Genomic DNA, 24291 nt, shown 5'->3' with positions numbered 1-24291 from the left:
TCAGAGATGCAGCTTCTGAAATGAGCACTGATAACAACTTGGGTTGTCTTTGTCCTCTTTAGTCCGGATAATATGGCGTCCCAGTTTTCCAAAAACAACTTCAAAATTTGATTAATCTGACCACAGAACAGTTTTCCACTTTGCCACAGTCCATTTTAAATGAGCCTTGGCCCAGAGAAAACACCTGTGCTTCTGGATCATGTTTAGAAATGGCTTCTTTTTTGACCTATAGAGTTTTAGCCAGCAACAGCGAACGGCACGGTGGATTGTGTTCACCAACCATAGACCGTAAAAAAATATGGACGACTCGACATCATCCATTTCTGCTTGGCAGATTTGAAGCTTTTAGGCGGCCTTGCACGGCTCGGACATCTTGGGACCGAGTCTGCGCAGTAGCGATTTCTGGACTGGAGTTGCGCAGTAGAGCGCAGGAAGTTGAGCAGGAAGTACAGCAGCGATATCAAAAGCCCGCCCACACTCTCGCAGATGCAGAACAATTCATTATGTTGGTGTGAAATAAACAGTTATGGAAATGTAGAAATTAAAGCTAAAGCTCCAATCTGCTCCCAAAAATTCAGAAAAAAGTCTCTTAGTGCCTCAGTGACAACTTCACTCAGAGAAGCCGTCAGTCTCAGCTGTCAATCATGACGTCACGCCCCCCGTTTTTTTGCATCAAATAACTAACTCAAAGTAAACTTATTTTTAAAACGAAATCTTGAAATGAAATCATCGTGATGATAACTGCCTTCAGTGACCTAAACTAACTTTGGGGAAAAAATATTTGAAGTGTAATTTTATTATTTAATTTGCCTCGCGTCCATTAGAAAACACAGAGGGGCGGCTATACTGGGACCGGTCACCGGGGGGCGATCGAAGCGCGAAAGCTTCAGTATCTAAGAGGGAGACTGCAGGCTTGTCACCAACAAGTATTCCTGAGCCCATGTTGTGATTTCCATTACAGTAGCATTCCTGTATGTGCTGCAGTGCTGTCTCAGATCACGGGCATCCAGTATGGTTTTCCGGCCTTGACCCTTTACGCACAGAGATTGTTCCAGATTATCTGAATCTTTGGATGATATTATGCACTATTGGTATTAGATGATGATAACTTCAAGCTCTTTGCAATTTTTCTAGCTGTGATATTTCTTAAATGTCGATTAAAAACTATTGTGAAATGACAGTGTTTCCATAGCTGCAGTTATGCGACTAAAATATATTATTTTCCTCTCGCGGTCATTCCAAAATTATGGCACTTGGTAGGTTTGTATAGGCTCTCCATCCACCGCACTTTATTTTTATTGGAAGGAGACGTGTGTGTTAGCCAAGCATTAATGGCAAGGAAAGCCCCTTAGGTTACTTAAGCAGCACGGATATGAGGTGTGTGTGTGTGTGTGTGTGTGTGTGTGTGTGTGTGTGTGTGTGTGTGTGTGTGTGTGTCAGATCTGCTTCAAGGTCTTCATGATAATGTGGCATTTCTGTGTTTAGAATCCAGTATTACTGTAATTATATTGTCTTTTATGAGTTTAATAAAGAATTCTATCTCGTCTTCTCTACAAACAAACCGGAAAAAAAAAGATTAACTTTTACGCACGCCAGGTTGACGTATAGAGAAGAGCGAAATGTTTGAGTTTGCATGGTAACTCCAATTTTTACCAATTTCGTTATTTTGGCTAGACATTTCGCTTGTTGGTCATATGAACTGAATTTAAAAATGCTTTGGAAAAGAAAAAAAATAGCATTTAATAACAAAATATTTTTTTTGAAATGAAGACAGCGTTTGGAGTGAGTGCATGCAAAATAATTAGTTCCATGAGTCCACAAATAAAAGTAGACAGTTTATAGTTTATAATTATGTCTTGAACTCATCTGTATGGCTAAAAATGACAAGAGTATTGTAAATTGTTTCATCTCTCTTAAAGAAAGAAGGAAAAAAATGAGAAAACGTTGGCGCTTTTATCGGCCGTGGGTTAAAGAAAACATAGCCTAACTACGAAACTAAATAGGCTACGTTTAGGCCTAAACATTAGCCTGTATTATTTTAATTTATATATTGATTATGAAAAGTGAGCAGCATGAGTAAGATATAAGAATCGCAATATGTTTGAGACCTGGGGAGTCACATGATTTTGATCACGTCAAGTTTTATTTTTTAAAAAGTCTTTCTTAAAAATATTATTTTGTTTTGTATAAATTTTATTTTTATTTTTAATCGATGTTTTATCAATTAATTGCCTGCATATTAAATAAGAAGCAAACCAAGATCGTCTGGAATGGACTGACGTTAGGGCTGGGACAAAAAAAATACGTTGACACAAAATATGCGCGTCGATTCGTCAGACCCAAAACAAAGCTGGCGGCGCTGGAGAGTAGTAGCAACCATAGATATACATAATAAAGTATATTATGTAATTAATATATAAGTATATTATTTATTATGTATATCTATGGTAGCAATACGAGTGGCTCCTCAGACTTCCAGAAGTGCAAGGTGGAGGGGTTGGCGCGCGGCGCGCACGGAGCAACTAGCGCACTTAACACAGGCGCGCATGTCACGGCTACATAAACAAATTTCTGCACACAGGAAGACAGATGTTTTGGTAATATTTTATGTATTTTAATCATAAAAACAAACGTTTGCAAAAAGCATCCGGCACATTGGCTAACTAGTAGGGAGGTTAAGTGACTTTTGACTTCAAGTCATGATGCAAAGGTCCCCTTTGGTATGGAAGTACCTTAGCGTCATACAAATAAATTTATCCTAAGACACAAGTGAGATCACAATTTTTATCAAAAATAAACAGGTTTTTTTTTAAAAATGGCCGACAATGTGCCGAAAATACTCTAGAGCCCATATCTTTGCTTCTGTTATCGCTATAATGACACATTTGGTGTCAAAGTGTACATTTTTGGGGTCGGGGAATCCAATAAAATTGGTTTCAGGTTTAAAAAAACAAAATATTTCCCCATACTATGACAACTGGGGGTAAAAATGCACATTTCACATAAAAAATGATGTCATCAGAGTGACTTTTTAATTATATTTTCCTTCAAAAATTTGAATTTTGTATTTAAGCAGTGCAGCTACTTCTGTACATTACATTTGTCCTAAGTAGCATGAGATTTCGACCAGTCAGGAGTAGCCTATAGCAGATCAGTTCCTGCAACAACACATCCCATCTGCATCAGGAGCTGTGACAGCTGTTAAAGGTCAGAGGTGACAGGTTAACACTTTGAGGTTCGAATGACTTTCTTATTAAATAGAAACATGTTTTTAATGTTAGATAACTAATAACTAGCTAGCTAGTAACTAGTTAGCTTCATCATAACTGTATTAATTTTTATTGAAGCAAGCACATAGCCTACTAGTCCAGGCGTTTTAGGAAAAAAGGGTGAACAAATTGCAACAGAATCAAACTCAACTGATTTTGTATCCTCAATATGTCCTGAGTAAGAAAGAAAAAAAAAAGCCCAGAAGAATCCCATTAGGGGAAATTTCAGAAAAAGACCCAAATATAACATATTCATACGCCTATTCATTATTTTTCTCACATGAATAGGGTAAAACGTTTAACCTTTAGATATCGCCATGAAAATTATTGAATTGATTACTTATATCAAGACAAACAAAAAATGTATTACAAGTTTTTTTAAATTGTTTGTTAACATGGACAAACAGTGCATAATCGTATTAGCACATCCTCTAGTTGCTTTGGGGTCAGTCAGATCAGACCACAACATCAGAAAGTTACTATGTCTAATTTCGAAACAATTGACCGTACAATTTTACAAGAAATGGTACAGCACCTTAAAAAAAATCAACCTGCGCCCTTGACACACTCCCCACTTCTTTTTTCAAAAGTGTGTTTAACTGTTTAGAAGCAGATCTCCTAGAAGTGGTGAACTCCTCACTTCTCTATGGGACTTTTCCAACCGCCCTTAAAACTGCAATAGTTAAGCCTCTTCTGAAGAAGAGAAATCTGGATAACTCCATACTGAGCAACTACAGACCAATCTCAAATCTCCCCTTCATAGGCAAAATCATTGAAAAAGTTGTTTTCAATCAACTAAACAAATTCTTAAACTCAAACGGATTCTTTGACAATTTTCAATCTGGTTTCCATCCACATCACAGTACAGCGACAGCGCTCATAAAGATTATAAATGATATTCGCTTAAATAATGATACAGGCAAAACATCAATTCTGGTACAACTGGACCTCAGTGCTGCATTCGACACTGTTGACCACACCATACTTCTAGACAGGCTGGAAAACTGGGTCGGGCTTTCTGGGATGGTCCTCAAATGGTTCAGATCATACTTAGAAGGGAGAGGTTATTATGTGAGTATAGGTGACCATAAGTCTGAGTGGACATCCATGACATGCGGAGTCCCACAAGGGTCCATTCTTGCACCACTCCTGTTTAACCTGTATATGCTGCCACTGAGCCAAATAATGAAAAAGAACAATATTGCTTACCACAGCTATGCTGACGACACCCAGCTCTACTTAACACTATCACCTAATGACTACAGCCCCATTGACTCCCTGTGCAAATGCATTGATGAAGTTAACAACTGGATGTGCCAAAACTATCTTCAGTTAAACAAAGACAAAACCGAAATCACTACATTTGGAAACAAAGATGAAATTCTCAAGGTGAGCGCGTATCTTGAGGCTAAAGGCCTGATAACAAAAAATCAAGTCAGGAATCTTGGAGTGATTTTGGAGTCAGACCTGAGTTTCAGTAGTCATGTCAAAGCAATAACTAAATTAGCATACTATCATCTGAAAAATATTGCAAGGATTAGATGTTTTGTCTCCAGGCAAGACTTAGAGAAACTGGTTCATGCTTTCATCACCAGTAGGGTGGACTATTGTAAAGGCCTTCTCACCGGCCTTCCCAAAAAGACCATAAGACAGCCGCAGCTCATCCAGAACACTGCTGCCAGGATTGTGAGCAGAACCAGAAAATATGACCATATCACACCAGTCCTCAGGTCTTTACACTGGCTTCCAGTTACATTTAGGATCGATTTTAAAGTACTATTACTTGTTTATAAATCACTCAATGAGCTAGGACCTCAATACATCGCAGATATGCTGATTAAATACAAACCCAACAGATCACTCAGATCAGCAGGATCAAGTCAGTTAGAAATACCAAGAGTTCACTCAAAGCAAGGAGAGTCTGCTTTAGCTATTATGCCAGCCGCAGTTGGAACCAGCTTCCTGAACAGATCAGATGTGCTCCAACAGTAGCCACATTCAAATCCAGACTCAAAACACATCTGTTCAGCTGTGCATTTACTGAATGAGCACTGAGCCACTGTATGTCCGACTGATTGCACCCTATCTATGCACCATTTTTTTATTCTTTTATAACTGTTTTAGTTTACCTTTGTTCTTATCTTTGGTTATTGTTATTTTATATATACACTACCCTAAAGGATTATTAGGAACACCTGTTCAATTTATCATTAATGCAATTATCTAATCAGCCAATCACATGGCAGTTGCTTCAATGCATTTAGGGGTGTGGTCCTGGTCAAGACAATCTCCTGAACTCCAAACTGAATGTCAGAATGGGAAAGAAAGGGGATTTAAGCCGTTTTGAGCGTGGCATGGTTGTTGGTGCCAGACGGGCCGGTCTAAGTATTTCACAATCTGCTCAGTTACTGGGATTTTCACACACAACCATTTCTAGGGTTTACAAAGAATGGTGTGAAAAGGGAAGAGCATCCAGTATGCGGCAGTCCTGTGGGAGAAAATGCCTTGTTGATGCTCGAGGTTAGAGGAGATGCCAACTGATTCAAGCTGATAGAAGAGCAACTTTGACTGAAAAACCACTCGTTACTATACTAAAATGGCCACCACAGTCACCAGATCTTAACCCAATAGAGCATCTTTGGGATGTGGTGGAACGGGAGATTTGTGCCCTAGATGTGCATCCCACATGCTCTCCTATCAATATGGGCCAACATTTCTAAAGAATGCTTTCAGCAGCTTGTTGATCAAGGCTACGTAGAATTAAGGCAGTTCTGAAGGCGAAAGGGGATCAAACACAGTATTCGTATGGTGTTCTAATAATCCTTTAGGTGAGTGTATATATCATCATTTTATTCTTTTTAATTCTCTTTGCAACTGTATATTTCTATTTCTTATGCATCGGTTGATTATTATTTTTGGTTAGGGCTGTCTAACTGGAAGAGATTGGAAAAGGAGAGCAGTGTGCTTCGCTTTTTTCTGCTTGTGGTAGCAGAGAGTGTAAAGAAGCGGACTCAAGAAAGGGGAGGCCCTGCGGGGCATCGGTAACGTCCCCTACAGGAGGCCATCTTGGACCGACTTGTAAGGTCCAGGAGACATTGTGAACCTGCTCAATCTCTTCCATCTCAGACAGGGGAACCAGAATTTAGAATAAGGCAGATAGGGATCTGTTTCTCACCATTATATTTTAATTGTATTATTATTATTTTCTCTTTACAACCATATTAATTGTCCTTGTTTTTATTTTATTTTTTTACACATGGTATTCTTATTTCTTATGCATATGTTATCCCTATTTTAATTAATTTCTATGGAAAGCACTTTGAATTGCCATTGTGTATGAAATGTGCTATACAAATAAAACTGCCTTGCCTTGTCTACAGATGTGCTAATTTGCATTAATACCCCAACAGATCTAAACATTGGGTACAGCGTTTTTAAAACATTCAGAGATTCAGTCAGTCATTAATTCAAGGTCCACTCAACTGTCAACTTTCGGATGAGATACATTTGATTATTCATTAATAAATCATACCTGGTGATCAACTACAATTTATTGGGAACATCTGGGTGTGTGTTGAGCTGTTTTAAAACTATTTTTGGTGAAATTATGTCAAGTTTAGGATTAGAGAATAGTTTCATTAGATAGCTAACACGGCAATCAGCACCAAATAACTTGTTAGCTGTCTTAAGATATGGATACATGGATTGTTGTAGGAATTACACAGCCATGTAGGCTATTTAATTCAAGTCATTAATCTCAAGTAAGGGATAATGTATAGCGAGGCAGTTGTTATAGCAAATATTAACCCCTTCAGGCTGATTCAAGACCCCTCCATGACTGACTGAATCTCTGAATGTTTTAAAAACACTGTACGCAATGTTTAGATCTGTTGTGGTATTTATTCAAATTAGCACATCTGTAATTAGATTATACACCGTTTGTCCATTTTAACAAAACAAAAAAACTTGTAATACGTTTTTTGTTTGTCTTGATATAAGTAATCAATTCAATAATTTGCATGGCGATATCTAAAGGTTAAACGTTTTACCCTATTCATGTGAGAAAAATAATGAATAGACGTATGAATATGTTATATTTGGGTCTTTTTCTGAAATTTCCCCTAATGGGATTCTTCTGGGCTTTTTTTTTTTCTTTCTTACTCAGGACATATTGAGGATACAAAATCAGTTGAGTTTGATTCTGTTGCAATTTGTTCACCCTTTTTTCCTAAAACGCCTGGACTAGTAGGCTATGTGCTTGCTTCAATAAAAATTAATACAGTTATGATGAAGCTAACTAGTTACTAGCTAGCTAGTTATTAGTTATCTAACATTAAAAACATGTTTCTATTTAATAAGAAAGTCATTCGTACCTCAAAGTGTTAACCTGTCACCTCTGACCTTTAACAGCTGTCACAGCTCCTGATGCAGATGGGATGTGTTGTTGCAGGAACTGATCTGCTATAGGCTACTCCTGACTGGTCGAAATCTCATGCTACTTAGGACAAATGTAATGTACAGAAGTAGCTGCACTGCTTAAATACAAAATTACATTTTTTGAAGGAAAATATAATTAAAAAGTCACTCTGATGACATCATTTTTTATGTGAAATGTGCATTTTTACCCCCAGTTGTCATAGTATGGGGAAATATTTTGTTTTTTTAAACCTGAAACCAATTTTATTGGATTCCCCGACCCCAAAAATGTACACTTTGACACCAAATGTGTCATTATAGCGATAACAGAAGCAAAGATATGGGCTCTAGAGTATTTTCGGCACATTGTCGGCCATTTTTTAAAAAACCTGTTTATTTTTGATAAAAATTGTGATCTCACTTGTGTCTTAGGATAAATTTATTTGTATGACCCTAAGGTACTTCCATACCAAAGGGGACCTTTGCATCATGACTTGAAGTCAAAGGCCTATTTTTTGGGCTTAACCTCCCTACTAAACTGTTACCTACATAATAAGCTGTTTTAAATGTAAAATGTTTAATGTCTTATAGCGCTGATGTGACCGAGTCTGGCTCGGGTATCCATCCTCTAAGTGAGAACAGTTACATGGCAGGACTATTCCGGTTTTAAACGGGATATTGGCGCCTGTAATGCACTCTACATGTAACTGTGTTCACTGTCATGCCATGACTGCGCAAGTGACGTTTGTTACTCCCCTAGGATTTAATTAGCCTACTTGTTGCTATTTAATCGATGGGCATAGCCTGTAGGCTGAGTTGGATACATAAAAAAATCGTATATTGTGTTTCTTTGTTGTTGGTTTATACTTATTTATTTGTGTGTGTGTGTGTGTGTATTATGTTTTCAAGGCTTTATTGAATGCATTGCTCTTGTATAGTCTTTTACTTTGGAATTTAAAGCGCAATAAACATATTTTGCAATGTTAAAGAATTTGTTTTTTCATTTAGATAATTAAATCAACATGTATATATTGCTATTAGGCAATAAATGGGGAGATAAACGATAATATAAGCGAAATTGAATCGGACGGGAAAAATGTATCGTTAGATTAATCGATGCATCGAAAAAAATAATGGCTAGATTAATCATTAAAAAAATAATTGTTTATCCCAGCCCTAATTGACGTGCGTAACTGGCCTGTTTCCTCGGCCTTTGAGTAAGGCTGAAACTATAGCTCTTTCTGTTTTAATACTTTTCTTGATTAAATGTCAATTACAGTAGGCTTTTATCCAGTTATATTATTTGTGTATAACTGGTAATTGGTCCGCCATTACTAGTTTAAAGTTACGCCACTGTCCTTATTAGGGGAAAATTAGGAGTGTCCTTTTAACTTTATATCTTGTTATTACGACACAATTGATTGGAAATATAATATATAGGCCCTATGTTGCAGCAATGCGTCACCGCACCAGGACACTTGTAAATGCGAGAGAAAAAAAACGTTTCCATTGCAGTTTTGCGAACATGTCCTTTTCAAATTGCCTGAAAAACCACCTCATGAGAGCGTAAAAACTTTTTTGCGATTTATGGGAGTTTTTGCGAAATTGCCGCATTTCCATTGGACGTATTTTCAATTGGCAATTTCAATTCAGGGTAATGGAAACACGGCTACTGTCACTCTGAGAGGCTTTTTTTTATACCCAATTATGTTGCCAGTTGACCTAATAAGTTGCAAACTGGTCCTCCAGCTGTTCCTTGTGTGTACATTTAACTTTTCCGGCCTCATATTGCTACCTGTTCCAACTTTTTTGAAATTAAATAAAAAATGAGCCATCATCCAACTGCGGTTACCGTTTTCGCAGACTGGAACGTCCCGATCTTCTTCGTCGCTTCTTCTGCTTCTCCGGATTAATATGTTTAACATTCGCTAGTTAGTTTTTCTCAAACAGAAGCTTTAAAATAAGATTGAGTATCTTGCAACATGACTGAGTAAACATACACACGCCACTTTCTAAAGCCAAGTGGCGTGTTATCTGTGCGCATTTTGAGCTATTCGCGTATGTCTATGCCTAAACGAACCATTATCCCGCATGTGATTCCGCGTGTATGTCTAGGCCGAAACGAACCATTATATGTGTGTGTGTGTGCGTCCACAATGTAAATGTATGTATAAACGTACTAAATTATGTTTTTTTGAAAATGTAAAAACGCAGAATGTTTCTTGTGATGGGTAGGTTTAGGGATCAGGGTTGGTGTAGGCAATCATTATTGGGATTGACATGGCCAAATGAAATGTTAAGAATCGGTTGCAGGGCATTTCTGCTGAACTGGTTTGTGGGGAAAAAAATCACGAATATGACATCATACCCATGTGCCTTGAGAAATTAATCGCGATGAGACGCTATATAGCCAATAGGCGTTCTTGTTTCATGACGGGAATGCCCAAGCCGCAGCTTGACCCGTCTCCTAGCCTGACAAGCCGGACCCACATCAAGATGTTTGGTCTGGAAACTCACCATTGACACGGCTCAATCCGAGGGGTGGGATAAACGGTTGTCTTTCAAACTCCCTCTGCTCACAATTGGATAGCGCTACAACCAACCAGAGCAACGAAGCTGAAGCGGTGTTAGTTGACGGATTAAACTTTCGCTGTTTCCGGTCAGCAAAACTCAGAACACATCTTCCCTTCTTAAGAATGACTTCAGTGCTGTTCTTTGTTCTTTTCTCAGAGAAAAGCTTAACTCCAAGTCTTCCAGAGTCACGGTCAAAGCTGATTCGAAAGATCGCCGTTCGACAGCCTCTGTGGCAGTATGCAAGCGCAACTCGGCCATCATTATGTTTAGCCCCGCCCACCGACTCTATACACAATGTGATTGGCCCGACCAGAGTTTGGTTTTTACAGCTCAGAAGTGTATTGAGAGTTGCTAGACGACACTCGCGGCAGATTAGATTTGCTGCCACTAGGGTGCGTCTAGATTTCTAGGCTACCCTTCTCCAATATTTGGCATGAAATTTCAAAATATCTCATTTGTTAACACTCAATAGTTATATATTCATCTGTGAATAAAATATACGTTTATTAGATTTGTAAATTACTGCATTCCTTTTTTTATTCACAATTTGTACAGTGTCCCAACTTTTTTAGAATCAGGTTTGTATAAAGAGCTTTTCTCATTAATGAGCAAAAAAACTAAGAACATCGTAGCAGCTGAAATCCAACATGCCAAATATTTCTATGTCATTTTAGATTCAACATCAGATCATTCTCACGTAGACCAATTGACATTTCATTTTAAATTTGTCAGTGCTGAGGGCAAAGTAGTTGAGATATTCCTTGGATTTGAGCCCCTCTATAGTCACACAGGTGTACCCTTGCAGAATGTGTACTAAAAAAACCCTCTGGTCCTACTTGCTCCATTCCGAATGGGACTCGAACCAGTGTCTCCGGCATGGGAGGAAGGTGTGCTGTAGTGCATCTCTTGAGATCAGGGGAGTGAGGTTTAACTACACAGCTCTCACCTACACCTTGGTTACACTCACCCCCCAAAACCTCACTCCCATCTGATTCATGGCACCAAATGTAACCCCTCCGGTAGGAAGCTGTTCTTCCACAACCAGGCACAGCGCAATATATTACTCTCTTCGGCATGTTTATTGCTCGTGAGCACGATCAGTTTAGCTCCATGAGTCGCTGGGCGGGCTTGAGGGCGTTTCACCACACTATGACGTCAAGGCGTTGGCATAAAGCTTGGAACATACTCTGCAAGAACAAAGAAATTTGTTTGTTTTCTCGAGGTGGCAAGAACAAGAACAAACGTTGTTCTGGCCAGTACATTACATACTTCACACCCACATTAAATGTATGATCAGTCACACAATAGTTCTCGTACACCCGCAAGAAAAAAGTTCTACTCAGGCAATGCGTCGAGAACCAGCTGTGAGAACTCCCAAAACAGGGCTGAGAGAACAAGATGACGTCACGTCACTGTTCTTGCGGAGTATGTTGCATCCTTAAAGGTGCACTATGTAGTATTTTTGCAGTAAAATATCCAAAACCACTAGGCCGGTGTTATATATTTTGTTCAGTTAAGTACTGACAATATCCTAAATGTTTCCAACTATTTGTAAATTGTGAGAAAATTGCTATTTTAACTAAGGACTGGGACGTTTCAGCATAGCGTTTGGGTGAGTCGCCTGTCAATCGCGTCATATCTGCGTTACCCTCGGTTTTATTCTGCAGAAGCTCTTTTCTCTTAGCAGTGTGAACACACACAGCAGCGCCGAGCGAACGCACAGAGTAACGTCATAACATCATTTTCAACACACTTTAATATATCTAATATGATAAACAGAGCTGCTTTACCTTCATGGCCGGAAAAAGCGGAAGTGAGCGCGCCCGGCGACTGTGTCCCGTCCCATCATAATAAAAGTCCCCGTACTCGCGAGGTGGGTTTTTGTTTAACAATCGCTCCAGCAGCTGTGCTCAGCTCCACAACACTCGGTCCTGCTCTGCTTTACACTACAGTAACGTTAATAACCGCATCCATCAACATGATTTCTGCCCGAGTCCTATTTTCCACCGGCTGTGAGGTGAAGACCACATGTCCCAAGATACTGCGCTCACACTTGGCGTCATCAAACTACGCCTTTGTTTAGAATAGGCGCCCTCCAGTGGAGGTAAAGTTGCATAGTGCACCTTTAAGGCCGTTAAATAATCTGTGAGAACAGAGAAAAAGTTTTTTGCTCCCCGAGCAAAATTACATCATCTTGTTCTCGCAGCCCTGGTTTGGGAGTTCTCACAGCTTGTCCTCGACACATCGTCTAAGCAGAACTTTTTTCTTGTGGGTATCCGAGTATTGTGTAAGTATTGTGTGATTTGTCAGAAATGTAAAGTGGGCGGGGTTAATGCTGATAAACGGAGATGTTCTGCTTTTCTCGTGAAGTATGGAAGGGACTAGGGGTGTGCGATATACATCTTCTGCAATAATATCGCAATTGTTGTTTTAACGATGTGCGATCTGACATTAACGAGTATATCCCTAACACACACACCCAGAGCGTGTGTGTGCGCGTACACTACGTGATGTAGTCTTAACGATTAGACTAGTGCGCGTGCACGCTTTCACTACATGTATTTTTAATAAATATCACAGGAAGAATACAGATATCAGCATGATAACAAATGTGATATTGATTTTATACAAGTTTACTAAACAAGAATTTAATAAGGGACTTGCATTTTAGACACCATATTGCCCATTTTTTTTTATTTTGCCAATGAGAATAGTTCAAAACAAAGTCATACCACCGTAATCGTGTCTCTGAGCAACACGCAGTGTTTTCCTTACTGAATGAATCAGCTTTTTGAACAAGTCATTTGAATATGTGATTCAGTGAATAAGACAGATTAATATAGTCAAATGATTAGTTTCTGAATGAATCAGTCGTTTGAATTAATCGGTTCAATACAAATGACTCACTCATTAACAGTGACTTGCTGTTTCACATTTAAAGAATCTTTTCACATTTTAAATAATTTCAAATATCAGTATTCAAATGTTATGTGTTTAAAACATCAAAATGTTATTTATGCATTACTGCAGATTATTTGTCACCTCTAAGCTCATTAGACAGTCTGTGCAAATGCCACTTCAAATGCAGCTTCTGCTTCCTCTCCATTGCGAAGATGAATTTTATTGATACTCATTTAATTTGATTGGTAACAGCCCTATTGTGTCTTATTATTACAGTTGAATTGGATTAAATTCATGATATTAACACAAAAGATGATGCATCCATATTAGGTTAAAAAATTACCTTATGAGTATATATAGATAGATAGATAGATAGATAGATAGATAGATAGATAGATAGATAGATAGATAGATAGATAGATAGATAGATAGATAGATAGATAGATAGATAGATAGATAGATAGATAGATAGATTCATAAAAGGAAAAAATACATTTAAACTGTTTGGAAAAGATGATATCTGTCACTGCTGTAAACTGACCATCACATAGAATATGAAGAATATCAAAAACTTCAGGAGTCACCAGCACCAAGTAGCATTACAATCTCACACACTCAGCAAAATATCGTCTAATTATCGTTATTGAGAAAATCCCAGAAAATATCCAGATATCATTTTTTGTCAATATCACACACCCCTAGAAGGTACTAGCCAGAACAGACAAATTTCTTTGTTCTTGCAGAGTATGTACCAATTATATTCTGAGATTGACTGTTTTCTGAGCCTCGTGTCAATAAAAGCATGTACTTATTATGAACTTATACATCAAAGACTAGGGAAAGTAGATTTTTCCATTCATGACCTCTTTAAAACTCACCTGAGGGACTTGTTTGTTCTTTATTTTCTATGAGCAGAGTTAACAAATGCTGTATTTGTGAAATTAAAAGGTACACCGCCATCTTGCTCCTACCAAAGAGACTTGCACACTAAACACGACTCACCTCATATACGAATATCCCAGGAAGACTTGCTATGTTTGGATGAACATTTTATGGTCCTATGCCTTCCATAGATGGCATTTTGACCACTTAACTTTTTGCAATCACAACGTGTCTTTCAACAAGCATTTACAAAAAATATTTCTGGAATAAATCACCTAACGTTACCTTTAACAGTATAGACTACATTTGCATGTGTCAAATGAAGGACTTAAATGTTTCATACTTCTTCCAAACAGCAGACCAAACTCAGTTACACTAATGTAACGTAATAAATGAATAGTTTTGCTACCTTTAACGACGCTACTCACTGTTTGAAATGCCCCGCAGACCGTTTGCAGTAGATCTCCAGAGCAGCAGATGGCAGAAGAGTCAAAAGAGGTCTAACTGACTCCAGAGCAGAGAGAAACAAACACACAAACACAAAATGATAAACGCAGCGGACTGAACGGAATCAAACCGCAGCAACACTGGACGGAAAACACTGATAACTGTGAGCCTGTACAATTAACGGTAAGCTAGGTCTTTTTAGTCTCATGAAATTTACCTCGAATCACAACAAAGTTATCAAAATGTAATTTTCCAAGCGCAACTAACTTAACAGTTACAGGTTCCTAATAACGTTAACTTACATGCCGGTGTTTGTTTGTTAACGTGTCCAGTTGTATAAAGTTGCTAGAGTCAGCTGGATATACAATAGACTGGGTCAAGAGATAAATTGGCGTGTGTGTGTGTGTGTGTGTGTGTGTGTGTGTATGTCAGAGAGAGAGAGAGAGAGATACCATTATTTAATTGTATACTTAACTTTAACAGCTGATTGGTTGATTGTAATCCATGAAATACCTTTCTATCAACGTTATCAGACATTAGACATAAGATACATTTGTTCTGACATTATAACGCTTGAGCTCTTATCATATTACCATTTTCTAAACTCTACTCTAGCGACTTTGAAAATGTGAGAGGAATGTCTAAATAAATGTTAGTTTGACTGTATAAAATGTTTGTGTGTGTGCACACTGCACTGTTACTGACTCCTGATCATCTGTCCATAGTCCTTTGTATCAGGCTGGAGTTCGTGTGGACTGTCTTCTCATGGGTGCATCTGTGTGCCGATACGGCCGCTCGCTCCTGTCTGCCCTGGGTCATGGCAGGGCCGGTTACAAGGGGGATCTGATGGTAGGGGATGACTCTCTGGACGGTCTGGACAGACAGGAGGACATCGCCCAGTTCCCCTATGTGGAGTTCACAGGCCGAGACAGCATCACTTGCCCTACCTGCCAGGGGTCTGGACGCATCCCATCAGGTATGGACGTCAAAATATGTGTTTTAAAGGGAGAATCTCGTGAAAAATGTCTAGAATATTTCAGCGTGGAAAAACTAAAGGAATGAAACCTGTATTAGAATCACGAAACTTACACTGTGGCTTTAATTTCATGGCAATTTGTTCCCAAAAATTCTCATTGCTGTAATGCATCTGTACATTTTACTTTTAAACTTGTATTTCCCATTATCGACAATGGTAATTCTTCATAAATTCTTGGTGACCAAAATTTCATTTTTCCAAATACGAAAGCCTTTCTTTAATTTGTCTTTAAATTGTGAAAGACTTCTAGATAACAGTGTCATAAATTGTTGTGTAAAAATAAGTTATTGACTTAGGTCATGAGGTTATGGAGATGACTGTGTGAACTTTGGTCGGATTCTCATGTTATCTGACCCTCTGATTGAATTTCAGGGCAGGTGAATGAGTTAGTTGCTCTGATCCCCTACAGCGATCAAAGGTTACAGCCACGGAGAACGTAAGTTATCTCTCACAGCCTGTTCTCTATGGAAATAGCCTTGATGTTCATATTTTATATTTGCCTGTAGGAGTCAAAAAGTAGTATATCTTCATTTTTTTTTTTAAATGCTTGTTTTAAAGCATGCTTTTAAGGGATAGTTCATCCTTCATTCATCATTAACTTGCCCTCATCCCATCCTGACGTGTATGACTTCTTCAAATAAGCCCAAACAAAAGATTTTTAGGAAAATTGAACAGAGCTGGCGCTCGGTTGACGCATGAAACAGTGCACAGCGATAATGAGAGTAATCCAAACGATCACAGTGCATGACACCCCCTATGGTGACAGTCCAGACTGTCCTCTATCTGTGTGTCAAATTTCATAAGCGGTTCTATGGGCTGCTATAGACTTTCAGAGCGGAAGAAGAATAAGAACACCAGTGAACGCCATTCAATGGAGACTCATTCAATGGAGTAATGTAGACTCAGAAAGATTATTTCCCTAACAATCTTAAAGGGGGGGTGAAACACTCAGTTTCAGTCAGTGTCATGTCAATCTTGAGTACCTATAGAGTAGCATTGCATCCTGCATATCTCCGAAAAGTCTTTATTTTTTTAATAATTATATAAGAAAGATGCGCTGTTCCGAGTCTTTCCGAAAAAAGCCGAGCGGGTGGGGGCGTATCGTGTGAGCGGAGCTAAATAATGACGTGTGCGCGCCGCTGCTATTGTGTTGAGTCGAGTGCGTCGTAAAGCTGTGTCATCTCTAACAGCGGGAAAAACTTTATTCAAAATAAAAATATGGCTTTTAATCAGATACAGCCATACATCTATGATCCGGAATCAGACCCAGAGGCTGCAGTTGAACAGGAGCAGCAGCAAAAACGACTAGAGCAGGACGTCTCTATGTGGTACAAGTTATACACTAACTATATAATATGCTTAGCGGCTTGTGTTATTTACATATTTATACTTGAATTATATCGTCGTATTTTTGTCTTTGAAGGTGTACATGTGGGAAGTGCAGTTGTGCACGTGTGTTTGTGTGTTTACGCGTGGTTTGTGTAGACAGTAAGCGGACTAAAAAAAACACAGACATTTGAAGCAGTCTCACTCACCCTTCTAACGTTGGGACTGCTCCATCATTCAGCATTAGGCGATTGGGAAAATCCTGTGTCGAGCTGGGCCTTGTTTATGAAACAGTCGGCACCGAAATGCAGCGAACAGATATAAACATTCGCGCAACTCAGTTGCTGATCCGGAAAAGCAAATTACATCCACTGTTGCCTTAACGCGGGGTTTTTGGGGAATCTGTGCAGGACTGTCTTGGTCTGGCAACCAAAAACGCACTTTTTTGGTGAGATTGTTATGTGCACATCACCTGTGCAGCATCCTACAAGCCAGCGCTTTGATGGGCGTAGCCTGTTACTTTCGCTCTCTCCCTCTCTCTCTCTCTCTCTCTCTCTCACGCGCTTCCGGTAGAATTGTCCGTAAGGCCCATACAAGGAAATTCCGCCCCCATTAACGTCAAAGGGGACGCATGATCTCAAAAAACTTGCCGAAACTTATGACTAACCGGAAGTAGTATTTTTGACAAAGAAATACTCCCATCAAACGTCCATCTTAACTTTTGAAACTTTGTCTATGTTTAGTATGGGATTCCAAGTCTTTAACAGTGTAAAAAGATCAGTATGCATGAAACAGCATTTCACCCCCCCTTTAATTTGTGTTTATGAAGAAACGATAACACACTCAGCAAAATATCGTCACATCATGACTTGTGAATTATAAGTAAATGTTCTTTTTTCCTGGTGTACTATCCCTTTAACAGACTGAAATGGATTCATGATTTTGCAATTCTTCTCTTTTGCAGGAAGTTGTATGTGGTGCTGTCAGTGATTTTGTGTCTGCTGGCGTCTTTTTGTGTGGCGTTCTTCCTGTTTCCACGTCCTGTGCTGGTCGTTGACGATGGCATTCGCTCTGTGACCGTCCACTTTGACCGTAACAACAGCAAAGTGATCATCAACATGACGGTGATTTCATGACCTTTGATGAGTTTTACAATGGGTTTAATGTAATTTAAGTGTTTAAGTCTGTTCAGAAAATATTTTTTATAATCTTTCAGAATCAATACTTTGGATAAAATGTGTTCACAATGCTTTGTATCAGAAAAAAATATTTAAAGAAACTCTTTGGTCTGTTCTGAATACTGTCTTTACTGTGTGTGATATTTGTTTTTGTTTTTTTAAACAGAGCTCCCTGAACATCACCAACTCTAATTTCTTCACGGTGTGGATGGACAGTGTGAGCTGTCAGGTGCTCTACATGAAGACAGTCATTGGATCTCAACAGCTGGACAATGTCATCAACATTAAGCCTCTCAGCCAGAGACAGGTATGATGATTCTGCTTCGTTTTATAATGTTCATTACAGCTCAAAAGTTTGGGGTCGTTATGATTTTTAATGTTTTTGAAAGTCTCTTATGATTATCAAGGTTGCATTTATATCTATTTTATTCATGTGATCAAAGACATCATTGCTCCATTACTGTTATATTGTGCTGCTATCCGTAATACATATTTGAACTTTAGTGTAGATGCAGTCATTCAGTGAAAGAAATGGCACGGATGGGATGGTTGAACATTGGCTAGTAGTTGGGCTTTTGTAGAGTATAACATGTTTTTATGTGCAGGTCAACTTCACTGTCAGCATGGAGATTGGAGGAAGTCTCTCTTATGTTTAGTGAGTATCAAATCAGTCCTCTTAAAGGGCAAATTCAACCAAAAAGGAAAATTCTCATGTACTCACCCTCATGTCGTTCCAAGCCCGTAAGACTTTCGTTCATCTTTGGAGCACAAATCTTTTTGATGACATCTGAGAGCTTTCTGTCCCTCCATTGACAGCCACGCAACTACCACTTTGACGCTTCATAAAAAGATCGTAAAACTAATCCATATGAATTGAATGGTCTAGTCCAACTTTTCTGAAGAGACACGATTGCTTTATCTAATCAACAGATTTAATTTAGGCTTTTTTCACATATAAGCATTCATCAGCTCACTTTAGTTGTGGTAAACGGAAGCTCAAGTATGTTCAGTTGACGTGCGAGAACCATTGAGGTTCATTCTCGTGTTATTCAGCACGTTTGAGCTTCAGCAACAAATCAATGAAGTTCATTCTCGTGTTACGCAGCACGTTTGAGCTTCAGCAAGAACCAATGAGGTTCATTCTCATTAGGCAGCACGTTTGAGCTTCAGCAACAAACCAATGAGGTTCCTTCTCATGTTACTCAGCACATTTGAGCTTCAGCGAGAACCAATGAGGTTCATTCTCGTGTTACGCAGCACGTTTGAGCTTCAGCGAGAACCAATGAGGTTCATTCTCGTGTTACGCAGCACGTTTGAGCTTCAGCGAGAACCAATGAGGTTCATTCTCGTGTTACGCAGCACGTTTGAGGTTCAGCGAGAACCAATGAGGTTCATTCTCATGTTACGCAGCACGTTTGAGGTTCAGCAAGAACCAATGAGGTTCATTGTCGTGTTACGCAGCACGTTTGAGCTTCAGCAAGAACCAATGAGGTTAATTCTCATTAGGCAGCACGTTTGAGCTTCAGCGAGAACCAGTGAGGTTCATTCTCATGTTACGCAGCACGTTTGAGCTTCAGCAAGAACCAATGAGGTTAATTCTCATTAGGCAGCACGTTTGAGCTTCAGCAACAAACCAATGAAGTTCATTCTCGTGTTACTCAGCACGTTTGAGCTTCAGCGAGAACCAATGAGGTTCATTCTCGTGTTACGCAGCACGTTTGAGCTTCAGCAAGAACCAATGAGGTTCATTCTCGTGTTACGCAGCACGTTTGAGCTTCAGCGAGAATCAATGAAGTTCATTCTCGTGTTACGCAGCACGTTTGAGCTTCAGCAAGAACCAATGAGGTTCATTCTCGTGTTACGCAGCACGTTTGAGCTTCAGCAAGAACCAATGAGGTTAATTCTCATTAGGCAGCACGTTTGAGCTTCAGCGAGAACCAGTGAGGTTCATTCTCATGTTACGCAGCACGTTTGAGCTTCAGCAAGAACCAATGAGGTTAATTCTCATTAGGCAGCACGTTTGAGCTTCAGCAACAAACCAATGAGGTTCCTTCTCATGTTACTCAGCACATTTGAGCTTCAGCGAGAACCAATGAGGTTCATTCTCGTGTTACGCAGCACGTTTGAGCTTCAGCGAGAACCAATGAGGTTCATTCTCGTGTTACGCAGCACGTTTGAGCTTCAGCGAGAACCATTGAGGTTCATTCTCGTGTTACGCAGCACGTTTGAGCTTCAGCAAGAACCAATGAGGTTCATTCTCGTGTTACGCAGCACGTTTGAGCTTCAGCAAGAACCAATGAGGTTAATTCTCATTAGGCAGCACGTTTGAGCTTCAGCGAGAACCAATGAGGTTCATTCTCGTGTTACGCAGCACGTTTGAGCTTCAGCAAGAACCAATGAGGTTAATTCTCATTAGGCAGCACGTTTGAGCTTCAGCAACAAACCAATGAAGTTCATTCTCGTGTTACTCAGCACGTTTGAGCTTCAGCGAGAACCAATGAGGTTCATTCTCGTGTTACGCAGCACGTTTGAGCTTCAGCAAGAACCAATGAGGTTCATTCTCGTGTTACGCAGCATGTTTGAGCTTCAGCGAGAACCAATGAGGTTCATTCTCGTGTTACGCAGCACGTTTGAGCTTCAGCGAGAACCATTGAGGTTCATTCTCGTGTTACGCAGCACGTTTGATCTTCTCAAGAACCAATGAGGTTCATTCTTGTGTTACGCAGCACGTTTGAGCTTCAGCAAGAACCAATGAGGTTCATTCTCGTGTTACGCAGCATGTTTGAGCTTCAGCAAGAACCAATGAGGTTCATTCTCGTGTTACGCAGCACGTTTGAGCTTCAGCGAGAACCATTGAGGTTCATTCTCGTGTTACGCAGCACGTTTGAGCTTCAGCGAGAACCATTGAGGTTCATTCTCGTGTTACGCAGCACGTTTGAGCTTCAGCAAGAACCAATGAGGTTCATTCTCGTGTTACGCAGCACGTTTGAGCTTCAGCAAGAACCAATGAGGTTAATTCTCATTAGGCAGCACGTTTGAGCTTCAGCGAGAACCAATGAGGTTCATTCTCATGTTACGCAGCACGTTTGAGCTTCAGCAAGAACCAATGAGGTTAATTCTCATTAGGCAGCACGTTTGAGCTTCAGCAACAAACCAATGAAGTTCATTCTCGTGTTACTCAGCACGTTTGAGCTTCAGCGAGAACCAATGAGGTTCATTCTCGTGTTACGCAGCACGTTTGAGCTTCAGCAAGAACCAATGAGGTTCATTCTCGTGTTACGCAGCACGTTTGAGCTTCAGCGAGAACCAATGAGGTTCATTCTCGTGTTACGCAGCACGTTTGAGCTTCAGCGAGAACCAATGAGGTTCATTCTCGTGTTACGCAGCACGTTTGAGCTTCAGCAAGAACCAATGAGGTTCATTCTCGTGTTACGCAGCACGTTTGAGCTTCAGCGAGAACCATTGAGGTTCATTCTCGTGTTACGCAGCACGTTTGAGCTTCAGCGAGAACCATTGAGGTTCATTCTCGTGTTACGCAGCACGTTTGAGCTTCAGCAACAAACCAATGAGGTTCATTCTCGTGTTACGCAGCACGTTTGAGCTTCAGCGAGAACCAATGAGGTTCATTCTCGTGTTACGCAGCACGTTTGAGCTTCAAAATTTTGAACAGTTTCACAATCTCTTTAAGTTGTGGTGTGAGTGGACTCTTTTAGAACAATTTTTATGTTTATCATTACTGTCATTGGTGTGAATGTAGATCCTTTTAATCTTTCTGTCTGCTCTTCTGTTTTTGAAATATCTGTCTCTGTTTTCTCAGTGCCTTTTGTACCATGGCAAGCATCAAGGTCCACAACATTGTGGTGTTCATGCAGTAAGTTTGTCATCTCTACATTTTTGCCTGCTTTGTCTTTTGCTGTTGAACGTTGGAGGTGCAGTGAAATTCAGAAATGAAAAAAACATAAATACCATCTTGGCACTGTGGCGTGAAATCGCTCTGGCGCAGATTAGCTCAAGAGAAGTGGCAGTGCACATGCACTGATCTTCTCTTCCACCTTAATGCCAGTTACAGCGAGAAATAAACATGAATGAGCATCTGAAATTGTGTTAAAAGATAAGAGTACATCTTACCGAAATCCGTATCATGGCACATGGAATCGCTGGGTTTCAAAATAATCAACATTGAATCAAATCGATTTGCAAGCATATGAATCGAAATCGAATTGAATTGTGAAATTTACAATGTCAACAGTGCAAATCTTTACATGAACTAAATCATGCAAGAGTAAGTTTTTTGCCCTCATGCGACGCTCCCAATCGCTTGGATTCCTATTGAAATGATTGGATTTCATCAGCGAATTTCTGCGTTCCTTTAGAACAGTGTTCTCAGTTACAAGTTTTAAGAAATTGGGCATTTTAGTCTTGAGTATATGTAGGGTTTTCCTCTAGATTCCTCATGAAATGTTCCTGACTGCTTCTCTTACACACCCCAGGACCACTGTGAAAACCTCCTATAAGGTGCGGACGGCACAGAACACTCTGGAAGCTTACCGCTACATCGACTGCGGCAGCAACTCCACAACCCACCAGCCTTCAGGGCTGGTGTGGTCCAAACCTCACTTCCCTCAGGATGGGAAACTGCTCCGGTGAAACATCAGCCAGTGGACGGCTGGATTTTCATTGGCAGAATTTCATCCATTTGACGCCAAATTGTGTGCTTTACTGATACTGAACCCATGGAATAGAGCAGCTATGATGTAAGATTTAGCTTGAATTGACAGTATTAAACTCTCTGCTTAAGGTGATGCTTATTTTGAGCGCCTTTCACTTGCTTGTATGAATCTATATTCTATAAAAGGTGTCATAATTTTGCAGTGATTGATAAAAAGGGAGATTGTGTTATTGAATGCATTGTCAATGCTGAGGTGCACTTTAAAGAACTTTTTTTTGTAAAGATGTTACTTTTTTTGATTGTCTTATGCAATGATGCCAAAGATTTCATGTGTTAGTCATTTCTCTGATCAATGGTTCTAGAAGTCATTCAGCAACTTTAATCGGTCACAAAGAATCAGACCAGATGTCATATATACAGCAAAATAGCAAAATAAATGTGGTTATGTTCTCAAAGGATTTGATTTGTGTACTTCAGAGGTTTCAGACTGCATTGGTACTGAAGATTAGGTGACTGTGACAAATCAATTACATGTGTCGCTTTGCTTCTGTGAAGCCATGAAAATTGAAATTAGATGTTCAATAGTAATTATGCTGAATGTTTTGCTTTTATTCATGCATTAGGGCTTTCACCAAGTTTTCATCTAACAAACTGTTAAAATGCTTATAGCCATGGATCACCAGTTTACTGCTCGTTTGGATGTTGTAAAAAGGGCATTTGTTTTCTAGCTGAAGTTGCACATTTGGCTAAATTATTGCTGTTTTCATATGAAATCTCAACACCTTGAGATTGTATTGTAATTTTCATTGTCTAAAATGAAAGAAAAAGAAAAAAACGCTGATAAAAAATGGGGTTAACGCTGTTTTCTTTTGAATATTGTTTGGGGGGAAAAATAAAAACTTTTTCATAATGTTTGTATTTTTGTTTTTTGGGTTTGGCATTTGCCAGAAGAACAGTACTTGTCTGACTGTGTTGTGCCAAGTGTAAAGTTTGGTGGAGAGGGCAATAATGTGTGGGCTGTTTTTCAGGGATTCGACTTGGCTCCTTAGTTCCAGTGAAAGGAACTCTTTATTCTTCAGCATACCAAGACATTTTGGACAATTTCATGCTCCCAACTTTGTGGGAACAGTTTGGGGATGGCCCCTTCCTGTTCCAACATGACTGCACACTAGTGCCAAAGCAAGGTCCATAAAGACATGGAGAGAGTTTGGTGCGGAGGACTTGACTGGCCTGAGTCCTGAGCCTCCCAAAACTTTTGGAAATATAAAAAAATATCCTGGGTAATCGAAACATTATAATGGCAGTGAAAGGCAGCCCAGTGGATTATTTTTTTAATGGATGGATGCACTTTTTTTTTGTGCTCCCATTCACTGCCATTATAGAACAGAATATCTCTGATTGTCATATACACCTAGGATTGCTTTAGGGTGAGTAAATCATGGGGACATTTTAATTTTGAGGTGAACTACCCCTTTAAATCCATTTCATGGAACTGTAGCCACTCTGGAAACTATCCAGGGACTCATTGCTCACAGATGGCGTTTAATAATTTATTCAGTACAGGTTATCTTCCATTCACATCTTCATTCTCAC

At 39.5% G+C, this 24291-nt stretch overlaps 2 protein-coding genes across 3 annotated transcripts in view; one reads left to right on the top strand and one right to left on the bottom strand.

The window, feature by feature from the left end:
- The window catches only part of twist3, a 59387-nt gene extending 44783 nt beyond the window's left edge, over nt 1-14604 (bottom strand). For both annotated transcript variants that reach the window (XR_010905383.1, XR_010905384.1), the window contains exon 1: nt 14471-14604. The gene's annotated coding sequence lies outside the window, so the exon portion shown is untranslated. The remainder of the gene's footprint in view (nt 1-14470) is intronic.
- On the top strand, nt 14536-23612 carry tmem106c (transmembrane protein 106C). The gene is made up of 8 exons (XM_067446841.1): nt 14536-14672; nt 15215-15465; nt 15898-15961; nt 17816-17975; nt 18196-18336; nt 18635-18684; nt 21847-21900; nt 22520-23612. Exons 2-8 carry the CDS (start codon nt 15255-15257, stop codon nt 22674-22676), a joined length of 837 nt encoding a protein of 278 aa, XP_067302942.1. The 5' UTR covers nt 14536-14672; nt 15215-15254; the 3' UTR covers nt 22677-23612.
- Nucleotides 23613-24291: the final 679 nt, after the last annotated feature.

Source organism: Pseudorasbora parva, chromosome 6 (genome assembly GCF_024679245.1).
Source record: "Pseudorasbora parva isolate DD20220531a chromosome 6, ASM2467924v1, whole genome shotgun sequence".
NCBI classification, from domain to species: domain Eukaryota; kingdom Metazoa; phylum Chordata; class Actinopteri; order Cypriniformes; family Gobionidae; genus Pseudorasbora; species Pseudorasbora parva.
The sequence above is the reverse complement of the archived record's forward strand: the minus strand, read 5'-3'. Positions and strand labels throughout refer to the sequence as shown.

Excerpts from the sequence above, each read along its gene's own strand:
- tmem106c (XM_067446841.1), top strand. The coding sequence starts at position 15,255 with ATGGGTGCATCTGTGTGCCGATACGGCCGCTCGCTCCTGTCTGCCCTG. Across the intron at positions 17,976-18,195 it reads AAGTGATCATCAACATGACG|AGCTCCCTGAACATCACCAA; the intron begins GTGATTTCATGA and ends TTTTTTAAACAG. Across the intron at positions 18,685-21,846 it reads GGAAGTCTCTCTTATGTTTA|TGCCTTTTGTACCATGGCAA; the intron begins GTGAGTATCAAA and ends CTGTTTTCTCAG.